Raw genomic sequence first — 24196 nt, 5'->3', positions numbered from 1 at the left:
ACGTGCTCTCTACCCACAACGATACTCCACCCCCGCCTGCCACTGTGACGTACGTGCGGTTGAGCCAATCGGCGAACTGCCTGTCCTTTACGATCCCGCCTCCGACCCCGAGTTCACCAATCGGCGCCTCCTGTGCCCTTCACGTTCCCGCCTCCGGACCTGACTGGCGTGAGGTTCATCCAATCAGCCGCCTCCAAACCTGACGGACGTGTGACCGAACCAATCAACGTGCTCTCTACCCCCAACGATACTCCAACCCCCCGCCTCCCACTGTGACGTAAGTGCGGTTGAGCCAATCGGCGAACTCCCTGTCCTTTGCGATCCCGCCTCCGACCCCGAGTTGACCAATCGGCGCCTCCCGTGCCCTTCATGATCCCGCCTCCGGACCTGACTGACGTGAGGCGCGTCCAATCAGCCGCCTCCAGCCGTGACGGACGTGTGACCGAACCAATCAACGTGCTCTCTACCCACAACGATACTCCACCCCCGCCTCCCACTGTGACGTACGTGCGGTTGAGCCAATCGGCGAACTCCCTGTTCTGTACGATCCCGCCTCCGACCCTGAGTTCACCAATCAGCGCCTCCCGTGCCCCTCACGATCCCGCCTCCGGAGCTGACTGACGTGAGGTTCATCCAATCAGCTGGCAGGATCACGCCTCCAGCCACGACGGACGTGTGACCGAACCAATCAACGAGTTCCCTACCCACAACGCTACTCCACCCCGCGCCTCCCACTGTGACGTACGTTCGGTTGAACCAATCGACGAACTCCCTGTCCTGTACGATCCCGCCTCCGACCCCCGAGTTAACCAATCAGTGTCTCCTGTGCCTTCACGATCCCGCCTCCGGAACTGACTGACGTGAGGTTCATCCAATCAGCTGGGAGGATCACGCCTCCAGCTACGACGGACGTGTGACTGAACCAATCAATGAGTTGTCTACAGCCCACATGGCCAACGCCTACCACTGTGACGTACGTGCGGTTGAGCCAATCGGCGAACTCCCTGTCCTGTACGATCCCGCCTCCGGAACTGACTGACATGAAGATCATCCAATCAGCTGGAAGGATCACGCCCCCAACCGTGACGGACGTGTGTAGGAACCAATCAATGAGTTGTCTATCCACCTCCCGCCTACCACTGTGACGTACGTGCGGTTGAACCAATAAACGAGTTCCCTGTCCTTTACGATCCCGCCTCCGGCCCAATGTTGACCAATCAGCGCCTTCGCAGCCCCGATGTCCGGCCTGCATCTATTAGTGACGTGCGGCTGGACCATGACGGACGTGTGGTGGAACCAATCGGTGAGTTCCCTGTCCGTGGGATCCCGCCTCCGGCCCCAAGGGAACCAATCGGCGCCGTCCTTGAAATGACGGACGTGAGATTGACCAATCAGCGAGTTCCCAGCTGGAACGGTCCTGACGGACATGTGACTGAACCATTCAGACCGTGTCCTGACGGCAGGGTCCCGCCTACAGCCGTGACGTACGTGAAGCTGAACCAATAGGCGGGTTCCCAGCCGGGAAGGTCCCGCCTTCGGGCCTGACGGACGTGTCGTTCAACCAATCGGTGAGGTTTCTATCGGTAGGCTCATGATCGCTGAACCAATCACCGCCTTCCCAAACTTTCTAGGCCCGCCTCCGGACATGATTGACGTGGGATGTAGCCAATCAGGTTTCTCACATGCCCCGCCCTGACTGTCTCCACAGTCCCGCCTACAGCCATGACTGACGTTCGGTTAAACCAATAGACGAGGGATCTGACCACCTTGTCCCGCCTCCGGCCAGGATGGACGTGTCAGTCCCCCTAGTGCTCACCTTTCACCCCACCAGCCGTCACATACAACATGTAATCCTCCGTCAGTTTCGGCACCTCCAACGTGACCCCACCACTCGCCACATCCTCCCATCTCCACTCCTGTCTGACTTCCGCAAAGACCGCTCCCTCCGTAACTCCCTTGTCAATTCTCCCCTTCCCTCCCGTACCACCCCCTCCCCGGGCACTTTCAGTTGCAACCGCCAGAGATAATAATAATAACAATAATAATTTTATTTATAGAGCACTTTAAAAACAAACATAGCTGCAACAAAGTGCTGTACATCACTAATCATTGACAAAAAAGTTAATACACACCAAAAATAACAATCAAAAGAAATAGTAGGAAAAGACGTGTAAAATAAAGAAACATCAAAAACACCACAAACAGAAGCAAAGCCTCAGGCATGGTCAAAAGCCAGGGAGTACAAATGTGTTTTAACACTGGATTTGAAGATGGACAGTGAGGGGGCCTGTCTGATGTGCAACGGCAGGGTGTTCCAGAGTGCCGGAGCAGCAACAGAGAAGGCTCTATCCCCTCTGAGCCTCCGACTAGACCTCGGTACCTCCAGGAGCAGGTGACCAGCTGACCTGAGGGACCGGGCAGGAGCGTATGGGTGGAGCAGCTCAGAGAGGTAAGGCGGGGCGAGCCCATTCAGAGATTTAAAAACAAATAACAGTATCTTAAAATGAACCCGAAAGTGCACCGGGAGCCAGTGGAGGGAGGCCAGAATTGGCGATATGTGCTCCCTCTTTCGAGTCCCTGTTAAAAGGCGAGCAGCAGCATTCTGAACCAACTGGAGACGAGCCAGTGAAGAACGAGCAACACCAAAATAGAGATGCGACATTTGTCCCTTTACCTCCCCCCTCGACTCCATTCAAGGACCCAAGCAGTCATTCCAGGTGCGACAGAGGTTCACCTGTATCTCCTCCAACCTCATCTACTGCATCCGCTGCTCTAGATGTCAGCTGGTCTACATCGGTGAGACCAAGCGGAGGTTAGGCGATCGTTTCGCCGAACACCTCCGCTCGGTCCGCATTAACCAACCCGACTTCAACCCGGTGGCTCAGCACTTCAACTCCCCCTCCCATTCCGTATCCGACCTCTCTGTCCTGGGTCTCCTCCGTGGCCAGAGCGAGCAACACCGGAAATTGGAGGAACAGCACCTCATATTCCGCCTGGGGAGTCTGCATCCTGCCGGCATGAACATTGAATTCTCCCAATTTTGTTAGCCCTTGCTGTCTCCTCCCCTTCCTACCTCAGCCCTCGGGCTCCTCCTCCTCCTTTTTCCGTTCTTTTCACACCCCCCATCAGTCTGAAGAAGGGTTTCGGCCCGAAACGTTGCCTATTTCCTTCGCTCCACAGAGATGCTGCTGCACCCGCTGAGTTTTTCCAGCATTTTTTGTCCACCTTCGATTTTCCAGCATCTGCAGTTCCTTCTGAGACACGAGTTCCTTTCCCACATGGCCCCTCCCCCCCCCCACTACCGCCTACAGCCATGACTGACGTGCAGATAAACCAATAGACGAGTGATCTGTCCACATAGTCCCGCCTCCAGCCAGGACGGACGTGTCTGTCAACCAATAGGGGTGGCACGCAACCCCCATCCACATCAACAGGACGGAGGTGGAACGTGTTTCCAGCTTCAGGTTCCTGGGAGTCAACATCTCCGATGACCTCTCTTGGACCCACAATACCTCTACTCTGATCAAGAAGGCTCACCAGCGTCTCTTCTTCCTGAGGAGACTGAAGAAGGTCCACCTGTCTCCTCAGATCCTGGCGAACTTCTACCGCTGCACCATCGAGAGCATCCTTACCAACTGCATCACAGTATGGTACGGCAACTGCTCTGTCTCCGACCGGAAGGCATTGCAGAGGGTGATGAAAATTGCCAAACGCATCACCGGTTCCTCACTCCCCTCCATTGAGTCTGCCCAAAGCAAGCGTTGTCTGCGAAGGGCGCTCAGCATCGCCAGGGACTGCTCCCACCCCAACCATGGACTGTTTACCCTCCTACCATCCGGGAGGCGCTACAGGTCTCTCCGTTGCCGAACCAGCAGGTCGAGGAACAGCTTCTTCCCTGCGGCTGTTACACTACTCAACACTGTACCTCGGTGACTGCCAATCCCCCCCCCCCCCCCCCCCCCGGACACTCCTCCCACAGGAAAAACACTATGACTGTATACATGTAAATAGATTCATTTATTGAAATCATATTCTATATCGCTCTTCCAGGGAGATTGTATTGTATTTTAATGACCACACAGCCAGGCTGGTGGAATTTGTTATCAGTACAGCTCGGTACAGGTTCCAACATTTCATCAAACATTAAACATATAGCATAGATATACATACAAACAGACGCATTACATAATACATAAGGGCCATGCTTATTGTTATTCCTCACCGTACAGAGTTTAAAATGTTAATTGCAGTGGGAATGAAACTGTTTTTAAAGCGGTTTGTTTTTGAGGCAATTGTCCTGTAGCGCCTCCCAGAGGGCAGTAGCTGAAAGTGTGCAGGGTGAGTAGGATCAGAGATGATCTTGCGGGCTCTGTGTAATGTCCGTTTGTGGTAAAGTGATTCAAGGGATGGTAGGGGTAAGCCAATAATTTTAGATGCTCTGTTGATGATGCGCTGTAATTTCTTCCGGGAGAGTGAGTCGAGACTGCCGAACCAGACTGTGATGGATGAAGTGAGGATGCTTTCGATGATGGCTGTATAGAAGCGGAGCATGAGATGAGACCTTGCTCTGAACTTCCTGAGCTGTCGGAGATGGAAAAGTCTTTGCTGGGCTTTTCCATAGATGTGGTCTGCGTTTGTCCTCCATTTGAGGTTGTTGCTGATGTGGGTTGCAAGGAGTTTGAATGTGTCAGTGATGGAGATGGATTCACCTTTAATGAGCACAGGAGTTTTGGGGGATGGCTGGCGTCTTGGGTCGATGATGAGTTATTTTGTTTTTGATGAGTTGAGTAAGAGATCATGGTCTGTACACCAGGTCACTGCATGGTGGACCTGTGCACGGTATTCAGTTTCTTGGTTGTTGGTGATGAATCCAATGATGGTTGAGTCGTCCGCGTACTTGTACAGGTTGACGGAGCTGTGGTGGGATGTGAGCTGGTTTGTGTAAAGGGAGAATAGCCAGGGTGAAAGAACACAGCCTTGGGGTGTGCCTGTACTGAGGAACAGAGGGGAGGATGTGTTATTGTTGATCCTCACCCTCTGTTGCCTGTTCCAGAGAAAGCTGTGAATCCAGCTAACTGCATTTCGTTGTCTCTATACTGTACACCAAAGATCTTATAGCAGATCTTTGCTGTACACTGACAATGACAATTAAAGTTGAATCTGGATCTGAATCTGGATCTGAATCTGGATCTGAATCTGGATCTGAATCTGGATCTGAATCTGGATCTGAATCTGGATCTGAGTTCCTTTGCCCACATGAACCCGCCTCAGGCCCGGGCTGAACCAATGAGAGCGCCTCGAGTCATGACAGACGTGGAGCTGAACCAATCAGCGAATTCGCAGCTGGAATAGTCCCCGCCTCCGATCCTGACGGACGGGTGATTGAACCAATCAGCCCCTCATTACCTGACAATGCGGTTCCGCCCACAGCCGTGACGTAGAGGAGGCTGAACCAACAGACTTGTCCCCACGCTGTAAAGTCCCGCCTCCGGTAATGACGGACGTGTGGCTGAACCAATCGGTGATTGATTTAGCTGTAGAGTGCCGCCCACTGGACTGACGGACGTGTGGCTAAACCAATCGGTGATTGCCCTGTCTGTGGTGTCCCGCCTCCGGCCCTTGACTGATCCAATCAGCGCCTTCTCTGCCCCCACAGGGTTGACCGACGTGCGGTGGAACCGATAGACGAGCTCGCTGCCTACATTGTCCCGCCCCTGGACATGATGGACGTGCGGGGGAACCAATAGACGAGCTCGCTGCCTACATTGTCCCGCCCCTGGACATGATGGACGTGCGGGGGAACCAATAGACGAGCTAGTTGCCCACAATGTCCCGCCCCCGGACGTGAGTGACGTGTGATCCAACCAATAGACGAGCTAGCTGCCTACAATGTCCCGCCCCCGGACATGATGGACGTGCGGGGGAACCAATCAACGTCTCCGCCCCGGCAGTTGGGCGCGCGGTGGCAGCCATTGAGGGAGGGCGGCCTTGGCCTAAGGAGCGCGGTGTGTGGACACAGGGAGACAGGCATGGTGAGTGGGGGAGAGGGGGAGAGGGAGAGAGAGGGAGAGGAGAGGGGGAGAGGGGAGAGGGGGAGAAAGAGAGGGAGAGTGGAGAGACATAGAAACATAGACAATAGGTGCAGGAGTAGAGGCCATTCGGCCCTTCGAGCCTGCACCATTCGCCATTCAATATGATCACGCCTGATCATCCAACTCAGTATCCCGTACCTGCCTTCTCTCCATACCCCCTGATCCCTTTAGCCACAAGGGCCACATCTAACTCCCTCTTAAATATAGCCAATGAACTGTGGCCTCGACTACCCTCTGTGGCAGAGAGTTCCAGAGGTTCACCACTCTCTGTGTGAAAAATGTTCTTCTCATCTCGGTTTTAAAGGATTTCCCCCTTATCCTTAAACTGTGTGTGTGTGGCCCCTTGTCCTGGACTTCCCCAACATCGGGAACAATCTGCCTGCATCTAGCCTGTCCACAATCCCTTAAGAATTTTGTAAGTTTCTATAAGATCCCCCCTCAATCTTCTAAATTCTAGCGAGTACAATAATTTTAACCTTCTAATCATTTAAACCTCAAATGATTTTAGATGTGGCCCTTGTGGCTAAGGGGATCAGGGGGTATGGAGAGAAGGCAGGGATGGGATACTGAGTTGGATGATCAGCCATGATCATATTGAATGGCGGTGCAGGCTCGAAGGGCCGAATGGCCTCTACTCCTGCACCTAATTTCTATGTATCTATGTTTCTAATTGCCTTCTGTGGCAGAGAATTCCACAGATTCACCGCTCTCTTGGTGGGGAAAAAAAATGTTTTTCTCATCTCATCTCAGTCCTAAAAGATTTCCCCCTTATCCTTAAACTGTGTGTGTGTGTGTGTGGCCCCTTGTCCTGGACTTCCCCAACATCGGGAACAATCTTCCTGCATCTAGCCTGTCCACGACCCCTTAAGAATTTTGTAAGTTTCTTTTTTTCTGTTGTTTTTTGTTTTTTGTTGTTGTTTATTTTATTAGAAGTTAATACAGCACAAAACAGTACAGTGGAACCTAATTTTAGGTGCCAACTATGTAATACCGTAATCCATTCTATGTACAACCTCTAGTTTAATGTTATAAGAAGGAAGCTTCTACAAATGCATTTCGTTGTCTCTGTACTGTACACTGACAATGACAATTAAAATTGAATCTGAATCTGAAGTAAGCAGGACAAGAAAAAGAAAACAATAGAAAGAGGAAAAAGTGGAAAAATAGATGGTAGAGAGTAGAAAAACGTAAAGAGTATATAAAAAATAAAAAAGGAAGAGAGAAAGTGGAAAGTAGAAATAGAAGAGAAGGCCCCTTAAAAGAGAATTTTTCAAATCTGTATTCGGAGATGTAGATCTATCCACGTCATGAACTGAAATCAGCAATCTTTACGGTACCGCTGCATCACATAATTCCAAAAAGTCGATGAATGTAGCTTTTTGTAAGTTTCTATAAGATCCCCCCCTCAATCTTCTAAATTCTAGCGAATACAAGCCGAGTCTATCCAGTCTTTCTTCATATGATAAAGTCCTGACATCCCAGGAATCAGTCTGGTGAACCTTCTCTGTACTCCCTCTATGGCACGAATGTCTATAGACAATAGACAATTCGGCCGTTCGAAAACCGCTCAGTACATCATCGGTGCCCTGCTCCCTGCCATGGATGCCCTCCACCGAAAACGATGTCTGAGACGGGCCGGGAAGATCATCAAAGACCCCTCACACCCCAACCATGAATTGTTTGCCCTCCTCCCATCAGGGAGGCGGCACAGGAGCCTCAGGTCTTGTACTAGTAGGATGAGGAACAGCTTCTACAACAACACTATCACATTGCTGAACTCGGAGTCCAGCCGATAGATTTGTCCAGTCTCTCCGTCCACATTGTTTGCTTATTCTGTATTTTTATTTCTATATTGCACTATTACTACGGACTGATGCTAAACTGCATTTCGGTGTACCCATACTTGTATCTGTGCAATGACATTAAAATTGAATTGAATTGAATTGAATTCTAGCGAGTACAAGCCGAGTCTATCCAGTCTTTCTTCATACGAAAGTCCTGCCATCCCAGGAATCAGTCTGGTGAACCTTTCTCTGTACTCCCTCTACGGCAAGAATGTCTTTCCTCAGATTTGGAGACCAAAACTGTACGCAATACTCCAGGTGTGGTCTCACCAAGACCCTGTACAACTGCAGTAGAACCTCCCTGCTCCTAGACTCAAATCCTTTTGCTGTAAAGAATGTCTTTCCTCAGATTAGGAGACCAAAACTGTACGCAATACTCCAGGTGTGGTCTCACCAAGGCCCTGTACAACTGCAGTAGAACCTCCCTGCTCCTATACTCAAATCCTTTTGCTCTCGCCCTGTTCAGTTGCGTCGACAGGCACGACTTCGGAGGGAGTATTTGTACCGCAAAGCCCAGGAGGACAAGCTACGCAGCATCGAGGATAAGAAACTGAAGCTGCGATCTGCCCTGGACGGTGAGTTGACCTCCTGTGTTCTTCATTTTAGTTGTGGAAAAAGTTTCACACAAGTTTCAGGTTCACACAAGTTTCTTCAAGAGTTCAGAGTCTTTCCATTGAACATCACAGAAGACACTATCAAGGTGTCCTATTTTAGGCCAACATAAACATTACAATTCGTCATTATAAATATACTTGGTCCTCATAAATATTCCAAATGGAATTTAAACTGGAGGTGGTGCCTCATGATGGTACCCTATCTCCCCCCTCCCCTACACCTCTCTCCCCCTCCCCTCTCTCCTCCCCTCTCCTCACCCCTCTCCTCACCTCTCTCCCTCTTCCTCTTCTGCTTCTTCTTCTTCTTTGGAGTTTTACGGCAGCCGGCATCCGCAATGTTGCATTGCTGCCACCTTCTGGCTTCATTCCACAGTACTCATGTCTTTACATTAGATCCTTTTTATAAGGCCAGAGGCCCTCGAGAAATCAAACAACACATTTACTCCTTTTCCTTTCCCTCCACACTCTAGAATGTTCTTTACTGATATTTCTGTCAATCCAATTTTCATAATTTCACTGGTCATAAATCCTCTTTCTGTCTCATACCTCCTACATGCAACTAGGGCATGCTGAACTGTTTCCGGCTGATGGCATTCCTCACACAGCCCAGTAAGGTGTTTTCCCAATATTTTTAATGTGCTGTTCAGGTGAGTGTGTCCTATCCTCAATCTTGCTAATACTACCTGTTCCCTCCTGTTCCCCCCTCTTCTTGCTGTAATGCCCACTCTGTTTTGTAGCGAATAGAGGTGTCTCCCCTTTGTCTCCTCTTCAGATTCAGATTCAGATTCAGATTCAGATTCAGATTCAATTTTAATTGTCATTGTCAGTGTACAGTACAGAGACAACGAAATGCATTTAGCATCTCCCTTGAAGAGCGACATAGCAAACGATTTGTATAAAAAAATAATAAGTGTCCAGGGGGGGGGTGGTGATTGGCAGTCACCGAGGTACGTTGTTGAGTAGAGTGACAGCCGCCGGAAAGAAGCTGTTCCTCGACCTGCTGGTTCGGCAACGGAGAGACCTGTAGCGCCTCCCGGATGGTAGGAGGGTAAACAGTCCATGGTTGGGGTGAGAGCAGTCCTTGGCGATGCTGAGCGCCCTCCGCAGACAGCGCTTGCTTTGGACAGACTCAATGGAGGGGAGCGAGGAACCGGTGATGCGTTGGGCAATTTTCACCACCCTCTGCAATGCCTTCCGGTCGGAGACAGAGCAGTTGCCATACCATACTGTGATGCAGTTGGTAAGGATGCTCTCGATGGTGCAGCGGTAGAAGTTCACCAGGATCTGAGGAGACAGATGGACCTTCTTCAGTCTCCTCAGGAAGAAGAGACGCTGATGAGCCTTCTTCCCCTACCCCTCTGTCCATCTTCCACCTCTCCCCTACCTCTCCCTCCCCGCTCTTCCACTTCTCTCCCACTTACCCCACCCCCTCCCTTCCCCCTCCCTCCCCTCTCACCCCCTACCCCTCTGTCTCTCTTCCACCACTCCCCCTACCCCTCTACCCCTCCCTCCCTACACACTCTTCCATTTCTCTCTCCCCACTCTCTCCCCTCTCTCTCCTCCCCCTCCCCCCCTCTCTCTCCCCCCCCCCCTCTCCCCCTGCACACTCTTCCCCCTCCCCCACAACTATCACCAGGATCTGAGGAGACAGATGGACCTTCTTCAGTCTCCTCAGGAAGAAGACACGCTGATGAGCCTTCTTGATCAGAGTAGAGGTATTGTGGGTCCAAGAGAGGTCATCGGAGATGTTGACTCCCAGGAACCTGAAGCTAGAAACACGTTCCACCTCCGTCCCGTTAATGTGGATGGGGGTGTGCGTGCCACCTCTGGACTTCCTGAAGTCTACAATGATCTCTGTCAGGACTGTCTTATGAAGAAAGACTGGATAGACTTGGTTTGTACTCTCTAGAATTTAGGAGATTGAGAGGGGATCTTATAGAAACTTACAACATTCTTAAGGGGTTGGACAGGCTAGATGCAGGAAGATTGTTCCCGATGTTGGGGAAGTCCAGGACAAGGGGTCACAGCTTAAAGATAAGGGGGAAATCCTTTAAAACCGAGATGAGGAGAACTTTTTTCACACAGAGAGTGGTGAATCTCTGGAACTCTCTGCCACAGAATGTAGTCGAGGCCACAGTTCATTGGCTATATTTAAGAGGGAGTTAGATGTGGCCCTTGTGGCTAAGGGGATCAGGGGGTATGGAGAGAAGGCCGGTACGGGATACTGAGTTGGATGATCAGCCATGATCATATTGAATGGCGAATGGTGCAGGCTCGAAGGGCCGAATGGCCTACTCCTTCACCTAATTTCTATGTTTCTATGTTTCTATGTTTAAAACTGAGATGAGAAGAACTTTTTTCACACAGAGAGTGGTGAATCTCTGGAACTCTCTGCCACAGAGGGTAGTTGAGGCCACAGTTCATTGGCTATATTTAAGAGGGAGTTGGATGTGGCCCTTGTGGCTAAGGGGTTCAGGGGGTATGGATCACAAGGGCCACAACTATCTCCCCCATCCCTCTCTCCATCTCCCTCTCCTCACCTCTCTCCCTCTCCATCTCCCTGCCTGCAGTCATACACAATAATAATAAATAACAAAATCACATGTTATAGGAGTAGAATTAGGCCATTTGGCCCATCGGGACCACTCTGCCATTCAATCATGGCTGTTCTCTGCCCCCTAATCCCATTTTCTTGCCTTCTCCCCGTAACCTTTTCATAATCCTTTCATAAAAGATGGAAAAGACTAGGCATGTGTTCGCTGGAGTTTAGAAGGATGAGGAGGGAGGAGGGAGGGGGGGGGGTTCTGTGCCTCCTCCATGGTCAGAGTGAACCTACGCTTGTGATTGAGGCAGTGCAGCGTAGGTTCACGACATCAATCCCTGGGATGGCGGGACTGTCATATGAAGAAAGATTGAAAAGACTAGGCTTGTATTCACTGGAGTTTAGAAGGATGAGTGGGAGGGGAGGGGGGGGGGGGATGGATCTTGTAGAAACATATAAAATTATAAAAGGACTGTGGACAAGCTAGATGCAGGAAAAATGTTCCCAATGTTGGGCGAGCCCAGAACCAGGGGCCACACACAGTCTTAGAATGAAGGGGAGGTCATTTAAGACTGAGGTGAGATAAAACTTTTTCACCCAGAGAGTTGTGGATTTGTGGAATTCCCTGCCACAGAGGGCAGTGGAGGCCAATCCATTCACTGGATGGATTTAAGAGAGAGTTAGATAGAGCACTAGGGGCTAGTGGAGTCAAGGGATATGGGGAGAAGGCAGGCACGGGTTATTAGAAACGTAGGAAATAGGTGCAGGAGTAGGCCATTCGGCCCATCGAGCCAGCACCGCCATTCAATGTGATCATGGCTGATCATCCAACTCAGTAAAATATATATTTTTTCTTCATTATTGATAGGGGATGATCAGCCATGATCACAATAGAAACATAGAAAATAGGTGCAGGAGTAGAGGCCATTCGGCCCTTCGAGCCAGCACCGCCATTCAATATGATCATGGCTGATCATCCAACTCAGTATCCCATACCTGCCTTCTCTCCATACCCCCTGATCCCCTTAGCCACAAGGGCCACATCTAACTCCCTCTTAAATATAGCCAATGAACTGGCCTCAACTACCCTCTGTGGCAGAATAAATGGCAGTGCAGGCTCGAAGGGCCGAATGGCCTCCTCCTGCACCTATTTTCTATGTTTCTAACCCCTGACACCCGTTCTAATCAAGAATTTATGTATCTCTGCCTTAAAAATATCCACTGACTTGGCCTCCACAGCCCTCTGTGGGAACGAGTTCCACAGATTAACTACTCTCTGGCTAAATAAGTTCCTCCTCATCTCCTTTCTAAAAGAGCGCCCTTTAATTCTGAGGCTGTGATCCCTGGTCCTAGACTCTCCCACCAGTGGAAACATCCTCTCCACATCCACTCTATCCGGGACTTTCACTATTGGATCAGACGTTACAATGAAACATAGAAACATAGAAATTAGGTGCAGGAGTAGGCCATTCGGCCCTTCGAGCCTGCACCATTCGCCATTCAATATGATCATGGCTGATCATCCAACTCAGTATCCTGTACCTGCCTTCTCTCCATACCCCCTGATCCCTTTAGCCACATCTAACTCCCTCTTAAATATAGACAATGAACTGTGGCCTCAACTTCTGTGGCAGAGAATTCCACAGATTCACCACTCTGTGTGTGAAAAAAAATGTTTTTCTCATCTCAGTCCTAAAAGATTTCCCCCTTATCCTTAAACTGTGTGACCCCTTGTTCTGGACTTCCCCAACATCGGGAACAATCTTCCTGCATCTAGACTGTCCAACCCCTTAAGAATTTTGTAAGTTTCCATAAGACCCCCCCCCCCCCCCCCCCGCTCAATCTTCTAAATTCTAGCGAGTACAAGCCGAGTCTATCGGAAGCTCCCCTCCAGGGGTCCCCGACGAGGGACCCCGCTCCAGATGGCAAGTCTACGCCGCGCCGGTGGTAAAAGTTGGCGGTCGGAGCTCTTCCCCTCGCGGGTCCCCAACAAGGGATCCCAGGCCCAGGACAGTTGAAGAAATACATTTTCTTTATCTTTTCCAGGCGGGTGTAGTAGTATTCAGTGCATCATGTCAGCAGAAATCCAAGTCCAAATCCAAGTTGTGCCTTTATTTAATCCTCCACTTCTACCAGTTCAGGAGGCGAATGAGATTTCGGATGTTTCCCTTCAAATTATCCGAAGAGTCTGATCAGCCAGACTATTATCTAAATGGTGGCCGATTGGGAAAGGGGGAGATGCAGCGAGACCTGGGTGTCATGGTACACCAGTCATTGAAGGTAGGCATGCAGGTGCAGCAGGCAGTGAAGAAAGCGAATGGTATGTTAGCTTTCATTGCAAAAGGATTTGAGTATAGGAGCAGAGAGGTTCTACTGCGGTTGTACAGGGTCTTGGTGAGACCACACCTGGAGTATTGCGTACAGTTTTGGTCTCCAAATCTGAGGAAGGACATTATTGCCATAGAGGGAGTGCAGAGACGGTTCACCAGACTGATTCCTGTGATGTCAGGACTGTCTTATGAAGAAAGACTGGATAGACTTGGTTTATACTCTCTAGAATTTAGAAGATTGAGAGGGGATCTTATAGAAACTTACAAAATTCTTAAGGGGTTGGACAGGCTAGATGCAGGAAGATTGTTCCCGATGTTGGGGAAGTCCAGGACAAGGGGTCACAGCTTAAGGATAAAGGGGAAATCCTTTAAAACCGAGATGAGAAGAACTTTTTTCACGCAGAGAGTGGTGAATCTCTGGAACTCTCTGCCACAGAGGGTAGTTGAGGCCACAGTTCATTGGCTATATTTAAGAGGGAGTTAGATGTGGCCCTTGTGGCTAAGGGGATCAGGGGGTATGGAGAGAAGGCAGGTACGGGATACTGAGTTGGATGATCAGCCATGATCATATTGAATGGCGAATGGTGCAGGCTCGAAGGGCCGAATGGCCTACTCCTGCACCTAATTTCTATGTTTCTATGTTTCTAAATGGTGACCTTGTGTTTTCCTATCTCTCTCTGTTGCAGACAACAAACTGATTCCCACGGAACTACGGCGTGAGGCCCTGGAGTTGCAGAAGGCGATCGAGTATGATGACCAAGGAGGAGAGGGTGAGGACAAGTTCCCTTCTGACCGGGGTGACGAATGAATGATCCCAGGAACCAGTGGGTTAACATATGATGAGCACAAAAAAGGTGTTGGGTTTTGGGACGTCTAAGGAGGGCAAGACCTACACACTGAATGGTAGGCCTCTGGGGAGTCTTGCTGAGCAGAGGGATATGGGAGTGCAGGTGCATGGTTCCTTGAAGGTTGAATCGCAGGTAGATAAGGTGTTATCTGAATGGTGGCCGATTAGGAAAAGGGGAGATGCAACGAGACCTGGGTGTCATGGTACACCAGTCATTGAAAGTAGGCAGGTTACACAAAAAAGCTGGAGAAACTCAGCGGGTGCAGCAGCATCTATAGAGCGAAGGAAATAGGCAACGTTTCGGGCCGAAACCCTTCTTCAGTCTGAAACGTTGCCTATTTCCTTCGCTCTATAGATGCTGCTGCACCCGCTGAGTTTCTCCAGCTTTTTTGTGTACCTTCGATTCTCCAGCATCTGCAGTTCCTTCTTAAACATTGAAAGTAGGCATGCAGGTGCAGCAGGCAGTGAAGAAAGCGAATGGTATGTTAGCTTTCATAGCAAAAGGATTTGAGTATAGGAGCAGGTTCTACTGCAGTTGTACAGGGTCTTGGTGAGACCACACCTGGAGGATTGCGTACAGTTTTGGTCTCCTAATCTGAGGAAAGACATTCTTCACAGCAAAAGGATTTGAGTCTAGGAGCAGGGAGGTTCTACTGCAGTTGTACAGGGTCTTGGTGAGACCACACCTGGAGGATTGCGTACAGTTTTGGTCTCCTAATCTGAGGAAAGACATTCTTGCCATAGAGGGAGTACAGAGAAGGTTCACCAGACTGATTCCTGGGATGTCAGGACTTTCATATGAAGAAAGACTGGATAGACTCGGCTTGTACTCGCTAGAATTTAGAAGAGTGAGGGGGGTACAGAGTAGGTTCACCAAGTCAAGTCAAGTGAGTTTATTGTCATGTGTCCCTGTATAGGACAATGAAATTCTTGCATTGCTTCAGCACACAGAACATAGTAGGCATTTACTTAAAAAACAGATAGGTGTGTCCATATACCATAATATATACCATACACCACCAGACTGATTCCTGGGATGGCAGGACTTTCATATGAAGAAAGACTGGATAGTCTCGGCTTGTACTCGCTAGAATTTTGAAGATTGAGGGGGGATCTTATAGAAACTTACAAAATTCTTAAGGGGTTGGACAGGCTAGATGCAGGAAGATTGTTCCCGATGTTGGGGAAGTCCAGAACAAGGGGTCACAGTTTAAGGGATAAATGGGAAATCTTTTAGGACCGAGATGAGAATATTTTTTTTCATACAGAGAGTGGTGAATCTCTGGAACTCTCTGCCACAGAAGGTAGTTGAGGCCAGTTCATTGGCTATATTTAAGAGGGAGTTAGATGTGGCCCTTGTGGCTAAAGGGATCAGGGGGTATCGAGAGAAGGCAGGTACAGGATACTGAGTTGGATGATCAGCCATGATCATATTGAATGGCGAATGGTGCAGGCTCGAAGGGCCGAATGGCCTCTACTCCTGCACCTATTTTCTATGTCTCTATGTGAAAAGGCTTTTGGAACATTGGCCTTCATCAGTCAGAGTATTGAGTATAGAAGTTGGGAAGTCATATTGCAGTTGGTGGGACAGCATTTAGAGTATTGTGTTTAAGAAGGAACTGCAGATGCTGGAGAATCGAAGGTACACAAAAAGCCTGGAGAAACTCAGCGGGTGCAGCAGCATCTATGGAGCGATGGAAATAGGCAACGTTTCGGGCCGAAACCCTTCTTCAGACTGATCGGGGGCGGGGACAAGAAAGGAAAAAGGAGGAGGAGCCCGAAGGCTGGGGGATGGGAGGAGACAGCAGGGGGACTGAGGAAGGGGAGGAGACAGCAAGGGCTAACAAAATTGGGAGAATTCGATGTTCATGCCCCCGGGGTGCAGACTCCCCAAACGGAATATGAGGTGCTGTTCCTCCAATTTCCGGTGCTGCTCGCTGTGGCCATGGAGGAGACCCAGGACAGAGAGGTCGGAGACGGAGTGGGAGGGGGAGTTGAAGCGCTGAGCCACCGGGAGGTCAGCTTGGTTATTGCCGACCGAGCGGAGGTGTTCGGCGAAACGATCGCCCAACCTCCACTTGGTCTCACCGATATAGATCTGCTGACATCTAGAGCAGCGGACGCAATAGATGAGGTTGGAGGAGATACAGGTGAATCTCTGTCGCACCTGGAACGACTGCTTGGGTCCTTGAACGGAGTCGAGAGGGGGGAGGTAAAGGGACAAGTGTTGCATCTCTTGCGGTTGCAAGGGAACGTGCCCGGGGAGGGAGTGGTACGAGAGGGAAGGGAAGAATTGACAAGGGAGTTATGGAGGGAGCGGTCTTTGCGGAAGGCAGATATGGGGGGGAGATGGGAAGATGTGGCGAGTGGTGGGGTCACGTTGGAGGTGGCGAAACTGACGGAGGATTACTTTTTGTATGTGACGGCTGGTGGGGTGAAAGGTGAGGACTAGGGGGACTCTGGGTGAAAGGTGAGGATTGTGTTTAGTTCTGGGAACAATGTTTTAGGAAAGATATTGACAAGCTTGAAAGGGTTCAGAGAAGATTTACGAGGATGTTGCCAGGACTAGAGGGTGTATGTCAGCTATCGGGAGAGGTTGAGTCGGCTGGGTCTCTATTCCTTGGATCGCAGGAGGATGAGGGGTACTTATGTGGGGTGGATAAATTCTTGAGGGTGAATCGGGTAGATGCACAGAATCTCTTGCCAATAGTGGGGGGATCGACCAGAGGACATAGGTTCAAGGTAACGGAGAAAAGGAATCTGAGGGGCAACTTTTTCACACAGTGGGTGTATGGAACAAGCTGCCAAAAGCGGGTAGTTGAGGCTGGGACTATCCGATCGTTTAAGAAACAGTTATAGAGATACATGGACCAAAGGCAGGCAGGTGGGACTTTTGTAGCTGGGACATGTTGGCCGGTGGGGGAAAGTTGGGCCGAAGGGCCTGTTTCAACGCTATATCACTCAATAACTATGAAAACATAGAAAATAATTGCAGAAGTAGGCCATTCGACCCTTTGAGCCATTCAATATGACAAAAGGATTTGAGTCTAGGAGCAGGGAGGTTCTACTGCAGTTGTACAGGGTCTTGGTGAGACCACACCTGGAGTATTGCGTACAGTTTTGGTCTCCAAATCTGAGGAAGGACATTATTGCCATAGAGGGGAGTGCAGAGACGGTTCACCAGACTGATTCCTGGGATGTCAGGACTGTCTTATGAAGAAAGACTGGATAGACTTGGTTTATACTCTCTAGAATTTAGAAGATTGAGAGGGGATCTTATAGAAACTTACAAAATTCTTAAGGGGTTGGACAGGCTAGATGCAGGAAGATTGTTCCCGATGTTAGGGAAGTCCAGGACAAGGGGTCACAGCTTAAGGATAAGGGGGAAATCCTTTAAAACCGAGATGAGAAGAACTTTTTTCACACAGAAAGTGGTGAATCTCTGGAACTCTCTGCCACAGAGGGTAGTTGAGGCCAGTTCATTGGCTATATTTAAGAGGGAGTTAGATGTGGCCCTTGTGGCTAAGGGGATCAGGGGGTATGGAGAGAAGGCAGGTACGGGATACTGAGTTGGATGATCAGCCATGATCATATTGAATGGCGGTGCAGGCTCGAAGGGCCGAATGGCCTACTCCTGCACCTAATTTCTATGTTTCTATATCACTCTATAACTCTATGAAAACATAGAAAATAATTGCAGAAGTAGGCCATTCGACCCTTCGACCAATATGATCATAGCTGATCATCCAGAATCAGTACCTCTTTCCTGCTTTCTCACCATATCCCTTGTTTCCATTAGCCTGAAGAGCTATATCTAACTCACTCTTGAAAACATCCAGTGAATTAGTCTCCACTGCCTTCTGTGGCAGAGAATTCCACAGATTCACAACTCTGGGTGAAACCGTTCTTCCTCATTTCAGTTCTAAATGGGCCACCGCTTATTTTTAAACTGTGAACCGTTTTCTGGACTCCCCCATCACGGGGAATAGTTTTCCTGCATCTAACCTGTCCAATCATAGAAACATAGAAAATAGGTGTAGGAGGAGGCCTTTCAGCCCTTCGAGCCAGCACCATTCGCCATTCATTGTGATCATGGCTGATCGTCCCCTATCAATAACCCGTGCCTGCCTTCTCCCCATATCCCTTGACTCCACTAGCCCCTTGAGCTCCATCTAACTCTCTCTTAAATCTTTTTTCACACAGAGAGTGGTGAATCTCTGGAACTCTCTGCCACAGAGGGTAGTTGAGGACAGTTCATTGGCTATATTTAAGAGGGAGTTAGATGTGGCCCTTGTGGCTAAGGGGATCAGGGGGTATGGAGAGAAGGCAGGTACGGGATACTGAGTTGGATGATCAGCCATGATCATATTGAATGGCGAATGGTGCAGGCTCGAAGGGCCGAATGGCCTCTACTCCTGCACCTAATTTCTATGTTTCTATGTATCTAAACCCATCAAGTGACTTGGCCTCCACTGCCCTCTGTGGCAGGGAATTCCACAAATTCACAACTCTCTGGGTGAAAACGTTTTTTCTCACCTCAGTCTTAAATGACCTCCCCTTTATTCTAAGACTGTGTGTGGCCCCTGGTTCTGGACTCACCCAACATTGGGAACATTTTCCCTGCATCAAGCTTGTCCAGTCCTTTTATAATTTTATATATATGATTCTATAAGATTCCCCTCATCCTTCTAAACTCCAGTGAATACAAGCCTAGCCTTTTCAATCTTTCCTCATATGACAGTCCCGCCATCCCAGGGATCAATCTTGTTTAAGAATTTTATATGTTTCTAGGAGATCCCCTTTCATCCTTCTAAATTCCAGTGAATATAAGCCCAGTCGATCCATTCTTTTATCGTATGTTAGTCCTGCCATCTGGGAGAAAAACCTGGTGAACCTACTCTGCACTCCCTCAATAGCAAGAATGTCCTTCCTCAAATTAGGAGACCAAACCTGTATACAAAACTCAGGTGTGGTCTCACCAGGATCCTGTCCTTGCTCCGATACTCAAATCCTCTCTCTATGTTGTACAGGGTCTTGGTGAGACCACACCTGGAGTATTGCATACAGTTTTGGTCTCCAAATCTGAGGAAGGACATTATTGCCATAGAGGGAGTGCAGAGACGGTTCACCAGACTGATTCCTGGGATGTCAGGACTGTCTTATGAAGAAAGACTGGATAGACTTGGTTTATACTCTCTAGAATTTAGGAGATTGAGAGGGGATCTTATAGAAACTTACAAAATTCTTAAGGGGTTTGGACAGGCTAGATGCAGGAAGATTGTTCCCGATGTTAGGGAAGTCCAGGACAAGGGTCACAGCTTAAGGATAAAGGGGAAATCCTTTAAAAACCGAGATGAGAAGAACTTTTTTTTTCACGCAGAGAGTGGTGAATCTCTGGAACTCTCTGCCACAGAGGTAGTTGAGGCCAGTTCATTGGCTATATTTAAGAGGGAGTTAGATGTTGCCCTTGTGGCTAAGGGGATCAGGGGGTATGGAGAGAAGGCAGGTACGGGTTACTGAGTTGGATGATCAGCCATGATCATATTGAATGGCGGTGCAGGCTCGAAGGGCCGAATGGCCTACTCCTGCACCTAATTTCTATGTTTCTATGTTTCTATGAAAAGCTAGAGTAACTCAGCGGGACAGGCAGTTTCTCTGAAGAGAAGGAATGGGTGATGTGGGAGTGGTGAATCTGTGGAATTCCCTGCCACAGAAGGTAGTTGAGGCCACACAGTTCATTGGCTATATTTAAGAGGGAGTTAGATGTGGCCCTTGTGGCTAAAGGGATCAGGGGGTATGGAGAGAAGGCAGGGATGGGATACTGAGTTGGATGATCATATTGAATGGCGGTGCAGGCCGAAGGGCCGAATGGCCTACTCCTGCATATACTTTCTACTAGACCAAGTGCAGACCCGTTGGGTCTGTTCCCCCAACGTGCGGTTGTGGGGGGGGAAGGCGGCATGCAGTGTCACACACACTAACTATCCCCCCCCCCCCCCCCCCCCCTGCACTAACGCTAATTACTCCCCTTGATATTATATTAATATTATTAATTTGCTCCTTTAACCACCCTATCTACTCATGAATAGCCCCCAACTTGCAGTCACATCTAGAGAGGGGGGGGGGGGGTAGAGATAGTGAGGGCAGAGAGAGAAGGGGCAGAGACAGAGAGAGAGAGACAGAGACACAGAGAGAGGGGCAAGAGGGAGAGGCGGAAGAGGAGGGAGAAGGAGGGAGTGGTGGGTGAGGGGGGAGAGAGAGAGGGGGTGCTGAGAGGGGGGTGTGGGGGAGCAGGGAGGGGAAGGGGAGGGGTGGAGGGAAGAGGGTAGGGTGGGACAGGTGCTGAGAGGGGGGTGAGGGGTGGGGAGGGAAGGGGGAGGGGGGTTTAGGGGAGGGACGTGGGGGGGGGAGGAGGGGAGAAAAAGAGGAGAGGGGGGGGGGAGGAGAGGGGGGGACGGAGGAGGAGGGGGAGAGGTGGGGAGAGAGAGCGAGAAACAGAGAGACAGGGGAGAGAGAGAAAGAGAGAGGGATAGGGTGAGAGAGGAGGGGAGAGAGAGTGCCTTTTTAATTCAACCCAAACCCCCCAAACAACCATTTGCAGGCAGTGCTTTTTTACTTCAAACTAACCATATTTTCATTTTTCAAACCACATTAAGGGTACTTAGTGTGGACATTTGTTCAGTGTCATTCAGAGCTCAGAGTGACCTCCATCTTGCAGACTGATTGAGGCACACCACTTCCTGGTTTTATAGTCCCTCCCCCTCCCTCCAGCAGGGGCAGCAGAGAGAATGGGGAAATTTAAAAAAAACATTAATTTCTCTCTGATTTTTCATCGATGGGAAAAATACTCTGGTCCAGGAAGGCAGACGTGGGCTCTGAGCGAGGTGACCAAAAATGACGGCCGTAGGTGGCGGCGTTCTCTCGGAAATCGCAGCAGTGGGCCAAAAGCGGACTTTTAGTTCTATAGATGTTTCAATGTTTCGGGTCAAAGCCGTTCTTCAGGCTGTTTAGGGAAGAGGGGAGCAAGAGATACAAGTCCTGCCATCCCAGGTATCAGTCTGGTGAACCTTCTCTGTACTCCCTCCAGCTGGAACCTCTAATCCATGCAGCGCTCTCTTTACAGGGGTCCTCAGTCAGATGGACGATGAATACAAGTGGGCAGGAGTGGAAGATCCAAAGATCATGATCACCTCCTCCAGGGACCCCAGCTCCAAGCTCAAACAGTTCGTCAAGGTGAGAGATTGGTTGCCGTGCAGAGCTTGCTTCCTTCCCCCTTGGCACTGCGACCCCAGAGACCCAGGTACATCGTTACTCTTTTACAGGTAGACTCAAAATGCTGGAGTATCTCAGCCGGGACAGGCACCATCTCTTCTTCTACTTCCTCTACTTAAGCCCTTTGCCCCTCTAGGGAGCATAGGCCACTCTAGGGAGTACAGGGCCCTAGTGAGACCACACCTGGAGTATTGTGTGCAGTTTTGGCCTGTTGGCCTTCATAACAAGAGGAGTGGAGTATTGGAGCATAGAGGTCCTTCTGCAGTTGTACAGCGCCCTAGTGAGACCACACCTGGAGTATTGTGTGCAGTTTTGGCCTGTTAAGAGAGAGTTAGATCGAGCTCTAGGGGCGAGTGGAGTCAAGGGATGTGGGGAGTCTTTCTCTGCCATAGAAAGCCGAGGAAACATTGCGTATAGAAGCTGGGATGTAATGTTAAATTTGTACAAGGCATTGGTGAGACCAAATCTGGAGCATGGTGTACAATTTTGGCTGCCCAATTATAGGAAGGATGTCAACAAAATAGAGAGAGTACAGAGGAGATTTACTAGAATGTTGCCTGGGTTTCAACAACTAAGTTACAGAGAAAGGTTGAATAAGTTAGGTCTTTATTCTCTGGAGCGCAGAAGGTTAAGGGGGGACTTGATAGAGGTCTTTAAAATGATGAGAGGGATAGACAGAGTTGATGTGGACAAGCTTTTCCCTTTGAGAATAAGGAAGATTCAAACAAGAGGACATGACTTTAGAATTAAGGGACAGAAGTTTAGGGGTAACATGAGGGGGAACTTCTTTACTCAGAGAGTGGTAGCGGTGTGGAATGAGCTTCCGGTGGAAGTGGTGGAGGCAGGTTCGTTGGTATCATTTAAAAATAAATTGGATGTGGTAGCGGTGTGGAATGAGCTTCCAGTGGAAGTGGTGGAGGCAGGTTCATTGGTATCATTTAAAAATAAATTGGATAGGCATATGGATGAGAAGGGAATGGAGGGTTATGGTATGAGTGCAGGCAGGTGGGACTAAGGGAAAAAAAGTTGTGTCGGCACGGACTTGTAGGGCCGAGATGGCCTGTTTCCGTGCTGTAATTGTTATATGGATATATGGACAGGCTGGATACAGGAAATGTTTTCCCGATGTTGGGGGAGTCCAGAAGCAGTGGTTACAGTTTAAGAATAAGGGGTAAGCCATTTAGGACTGTGATGTGGAAAAGCTTTTTCACCCAGAGATTTGTGAATCGGTGGGATTCTCTGCCACAGAAGGCAGTGGAGGCCAATTCACTGGATGTTTTCAAAAGAGAGTTAAGGCCATGTCCCATCAGCATGCGGCAAGCGCGACCTAACGTGGTCGCTTGAGCCGTAAGGCCTCGCGAGGCCGGTCCCACTTCGATCGCCGGAGCAGTATGGAGTTGTGCGGGGCTCCGAAAAAATCACCGTGGACAAAATTTCCGCCCGGCAACGGCCTGCCGGCCCTTATGGCCTATTTCCGATGTTTCTGTGAGACCTCGCCGTTTGTTCCGTTGCAGGAGGTGAAGCTGATTTTCCCGAACAGCCAGCGAATGAACCGGGGCAAGCACGACATCGAGGCGCTGGTGATGGCGTGCAAAGCCAACGGCGTCACGGACCTGCTCATCGTGCACGAACATCGCGGAGTCCCAGGTCAGGCAGCGCTTCCCGCGTCTACACCGAGTCCTAGAGTGGAAACAGGCCCACACCAGCCCACATGTCCCAGCTACACAAGTCCCACCTGCCCGCACTCAGTCCATATCCCTCCAAACCAGTTCTATCCACTTGCGTGTCTAACTGTTTCTTAACATAACGTGTCTAACTGTTTCTTAACAAGTCACTGCATGGATTTAAGTGAGAGTTGGATAGAACTTGAGGGGCTAGTGGAGTCAAGGGATATGGGGAGAAGGCAGGCACGGGTTATTAGAAACATAGAAATTAGGTGCAGGAGTAGGCCATTCGGCCCTTCGAGCCAGCACCATTCGCCATTCAATATGATCATGGCTGATCATCCAACTCAGTATCCCGTACCTGCCTTCTCTCCATACCCCCTGATCCCCTTAGCCACAAGGGCCACATCTAACTCCCTCTTAAATATAGCCAATGAACTGTGTGGCCTCAACTACCCTCTGTGGCAGAGAGTTCCAGAGATTCACCACTCTCTGTGTGAAAAAAGTTCTTCTCATCTCGGTTTTAAAGGATTTCCCCCTTATCCTTAAGCTGTGACCCCTTGCCCTGGACTTCCCCAACATCGGGAACAATCTTCCTGCATCTAGCCTGTCCAACCCCTTAAGAATTTTGTAAGTTTCTATAAGATCCCCTCTCAATCTCCTAAATTCTAGAGAGTATAAACCAAGTCTATCCAGTCTTTCGACCAGTCTTTAAACCTTCGGATAATCCCAGCCTCAACTACCTCTTCTGGTCTGAAGAAGGGTTTCGGCCCGAAACGTTGCCTTTTTCCTTCGCTCCGTAGATGCTGCTGCACCCGCTGAGTTTCTCCAGCTTTTTTGTGTGTACCTCTTCTGGCAGCTTGTTCCATATAACATATAACAATTACAGGACGGAAACAGGCCATCTCGGCCCTTCTAGTCTGTGCCTAGAGTGGTGAATCTGTGGAATTCTCTGCCACAGAAGGTAGTTGAGGCCACACAGTTCATTGGC

The 24196-nt window shown here is 49.6% G+C and overlaps 1 protein-coding gene across 1 annotated transcript; it reads left to right on the top strand.

The window, feature by feature from the left end:
* The first annotated feature begins 5902 nt into the window (after positions 1 to 5902).
* On the top strand, positions 5903 to 23358 carry LOC129715491 (U3 small nucleolar ribonucleoprotein protein IMP4-like). Its single transcript, XM_055665369.1, has 5 exons — positions 5903 to 6032; positions 8403 to 8511; positions 14109 to 14192; positions 21393 to 21502; positions 23056 to 23358. The coding sequence occupies exons 1-5, from the start codon at positions 5907 to 5909 to the stop codon at positions 23341 to 23343; spliced, it is 717 nt and encodes a 238-aa protein (XP_055521344.1). The 5' UTR covers positions 5903 to 5906; the 3' UTR covers positions 23344 to 23358.
* Positions 23359 to 24196: the final 838 nt, after the last annotated feature.

The sequence above is a fragment of the Leucoraja erinacea genome, unplaced genomic scaffold (assembly GCF_028641065.1).
Source record: "Leucoraja erinacea ecotype New England unplaced genomic scaffold, Leri_hhj_1 Leri_1204S, whole genome shotgun sequence".
NCBI classification, from domain to species: Eukaryota; Metazoa; Chordata; class Chondrichthyes; order Rajiformes; family Rajidae; genus Leucoraja; species Leucoraja erinaceus.
Note: the sequence above shows the minus strand (reverse complement) of the source record. Positions and strands in the feature narration are given on the sequence as shown.

Excerpts from the sequence above, each read along its gene's own strand:
- LOC129715491 (XM_055665369.1), top strand. The coding sequence starts at position 5,907 with ATGATGGACGTGCGGGGGAACCAATCAACGTCTCCGCCCCGGCAGTTG. Across the intron at positions 6,033-8,402 it reads GACACAGGGAGACAGGCATG|TTGCGTCGACAGGCACGACT; the intron begins GTGAGTGGGGGA and ends CGCCCTGTTCAG. Across the intron at positions 21,503-23,055 it reads AGCTCAAACAGTTCGTCAAG|GAGGTGAAGCTGATTTTCCC; the intron begins GTGAGAGATTGG and ends GTTCCGTTGCAG.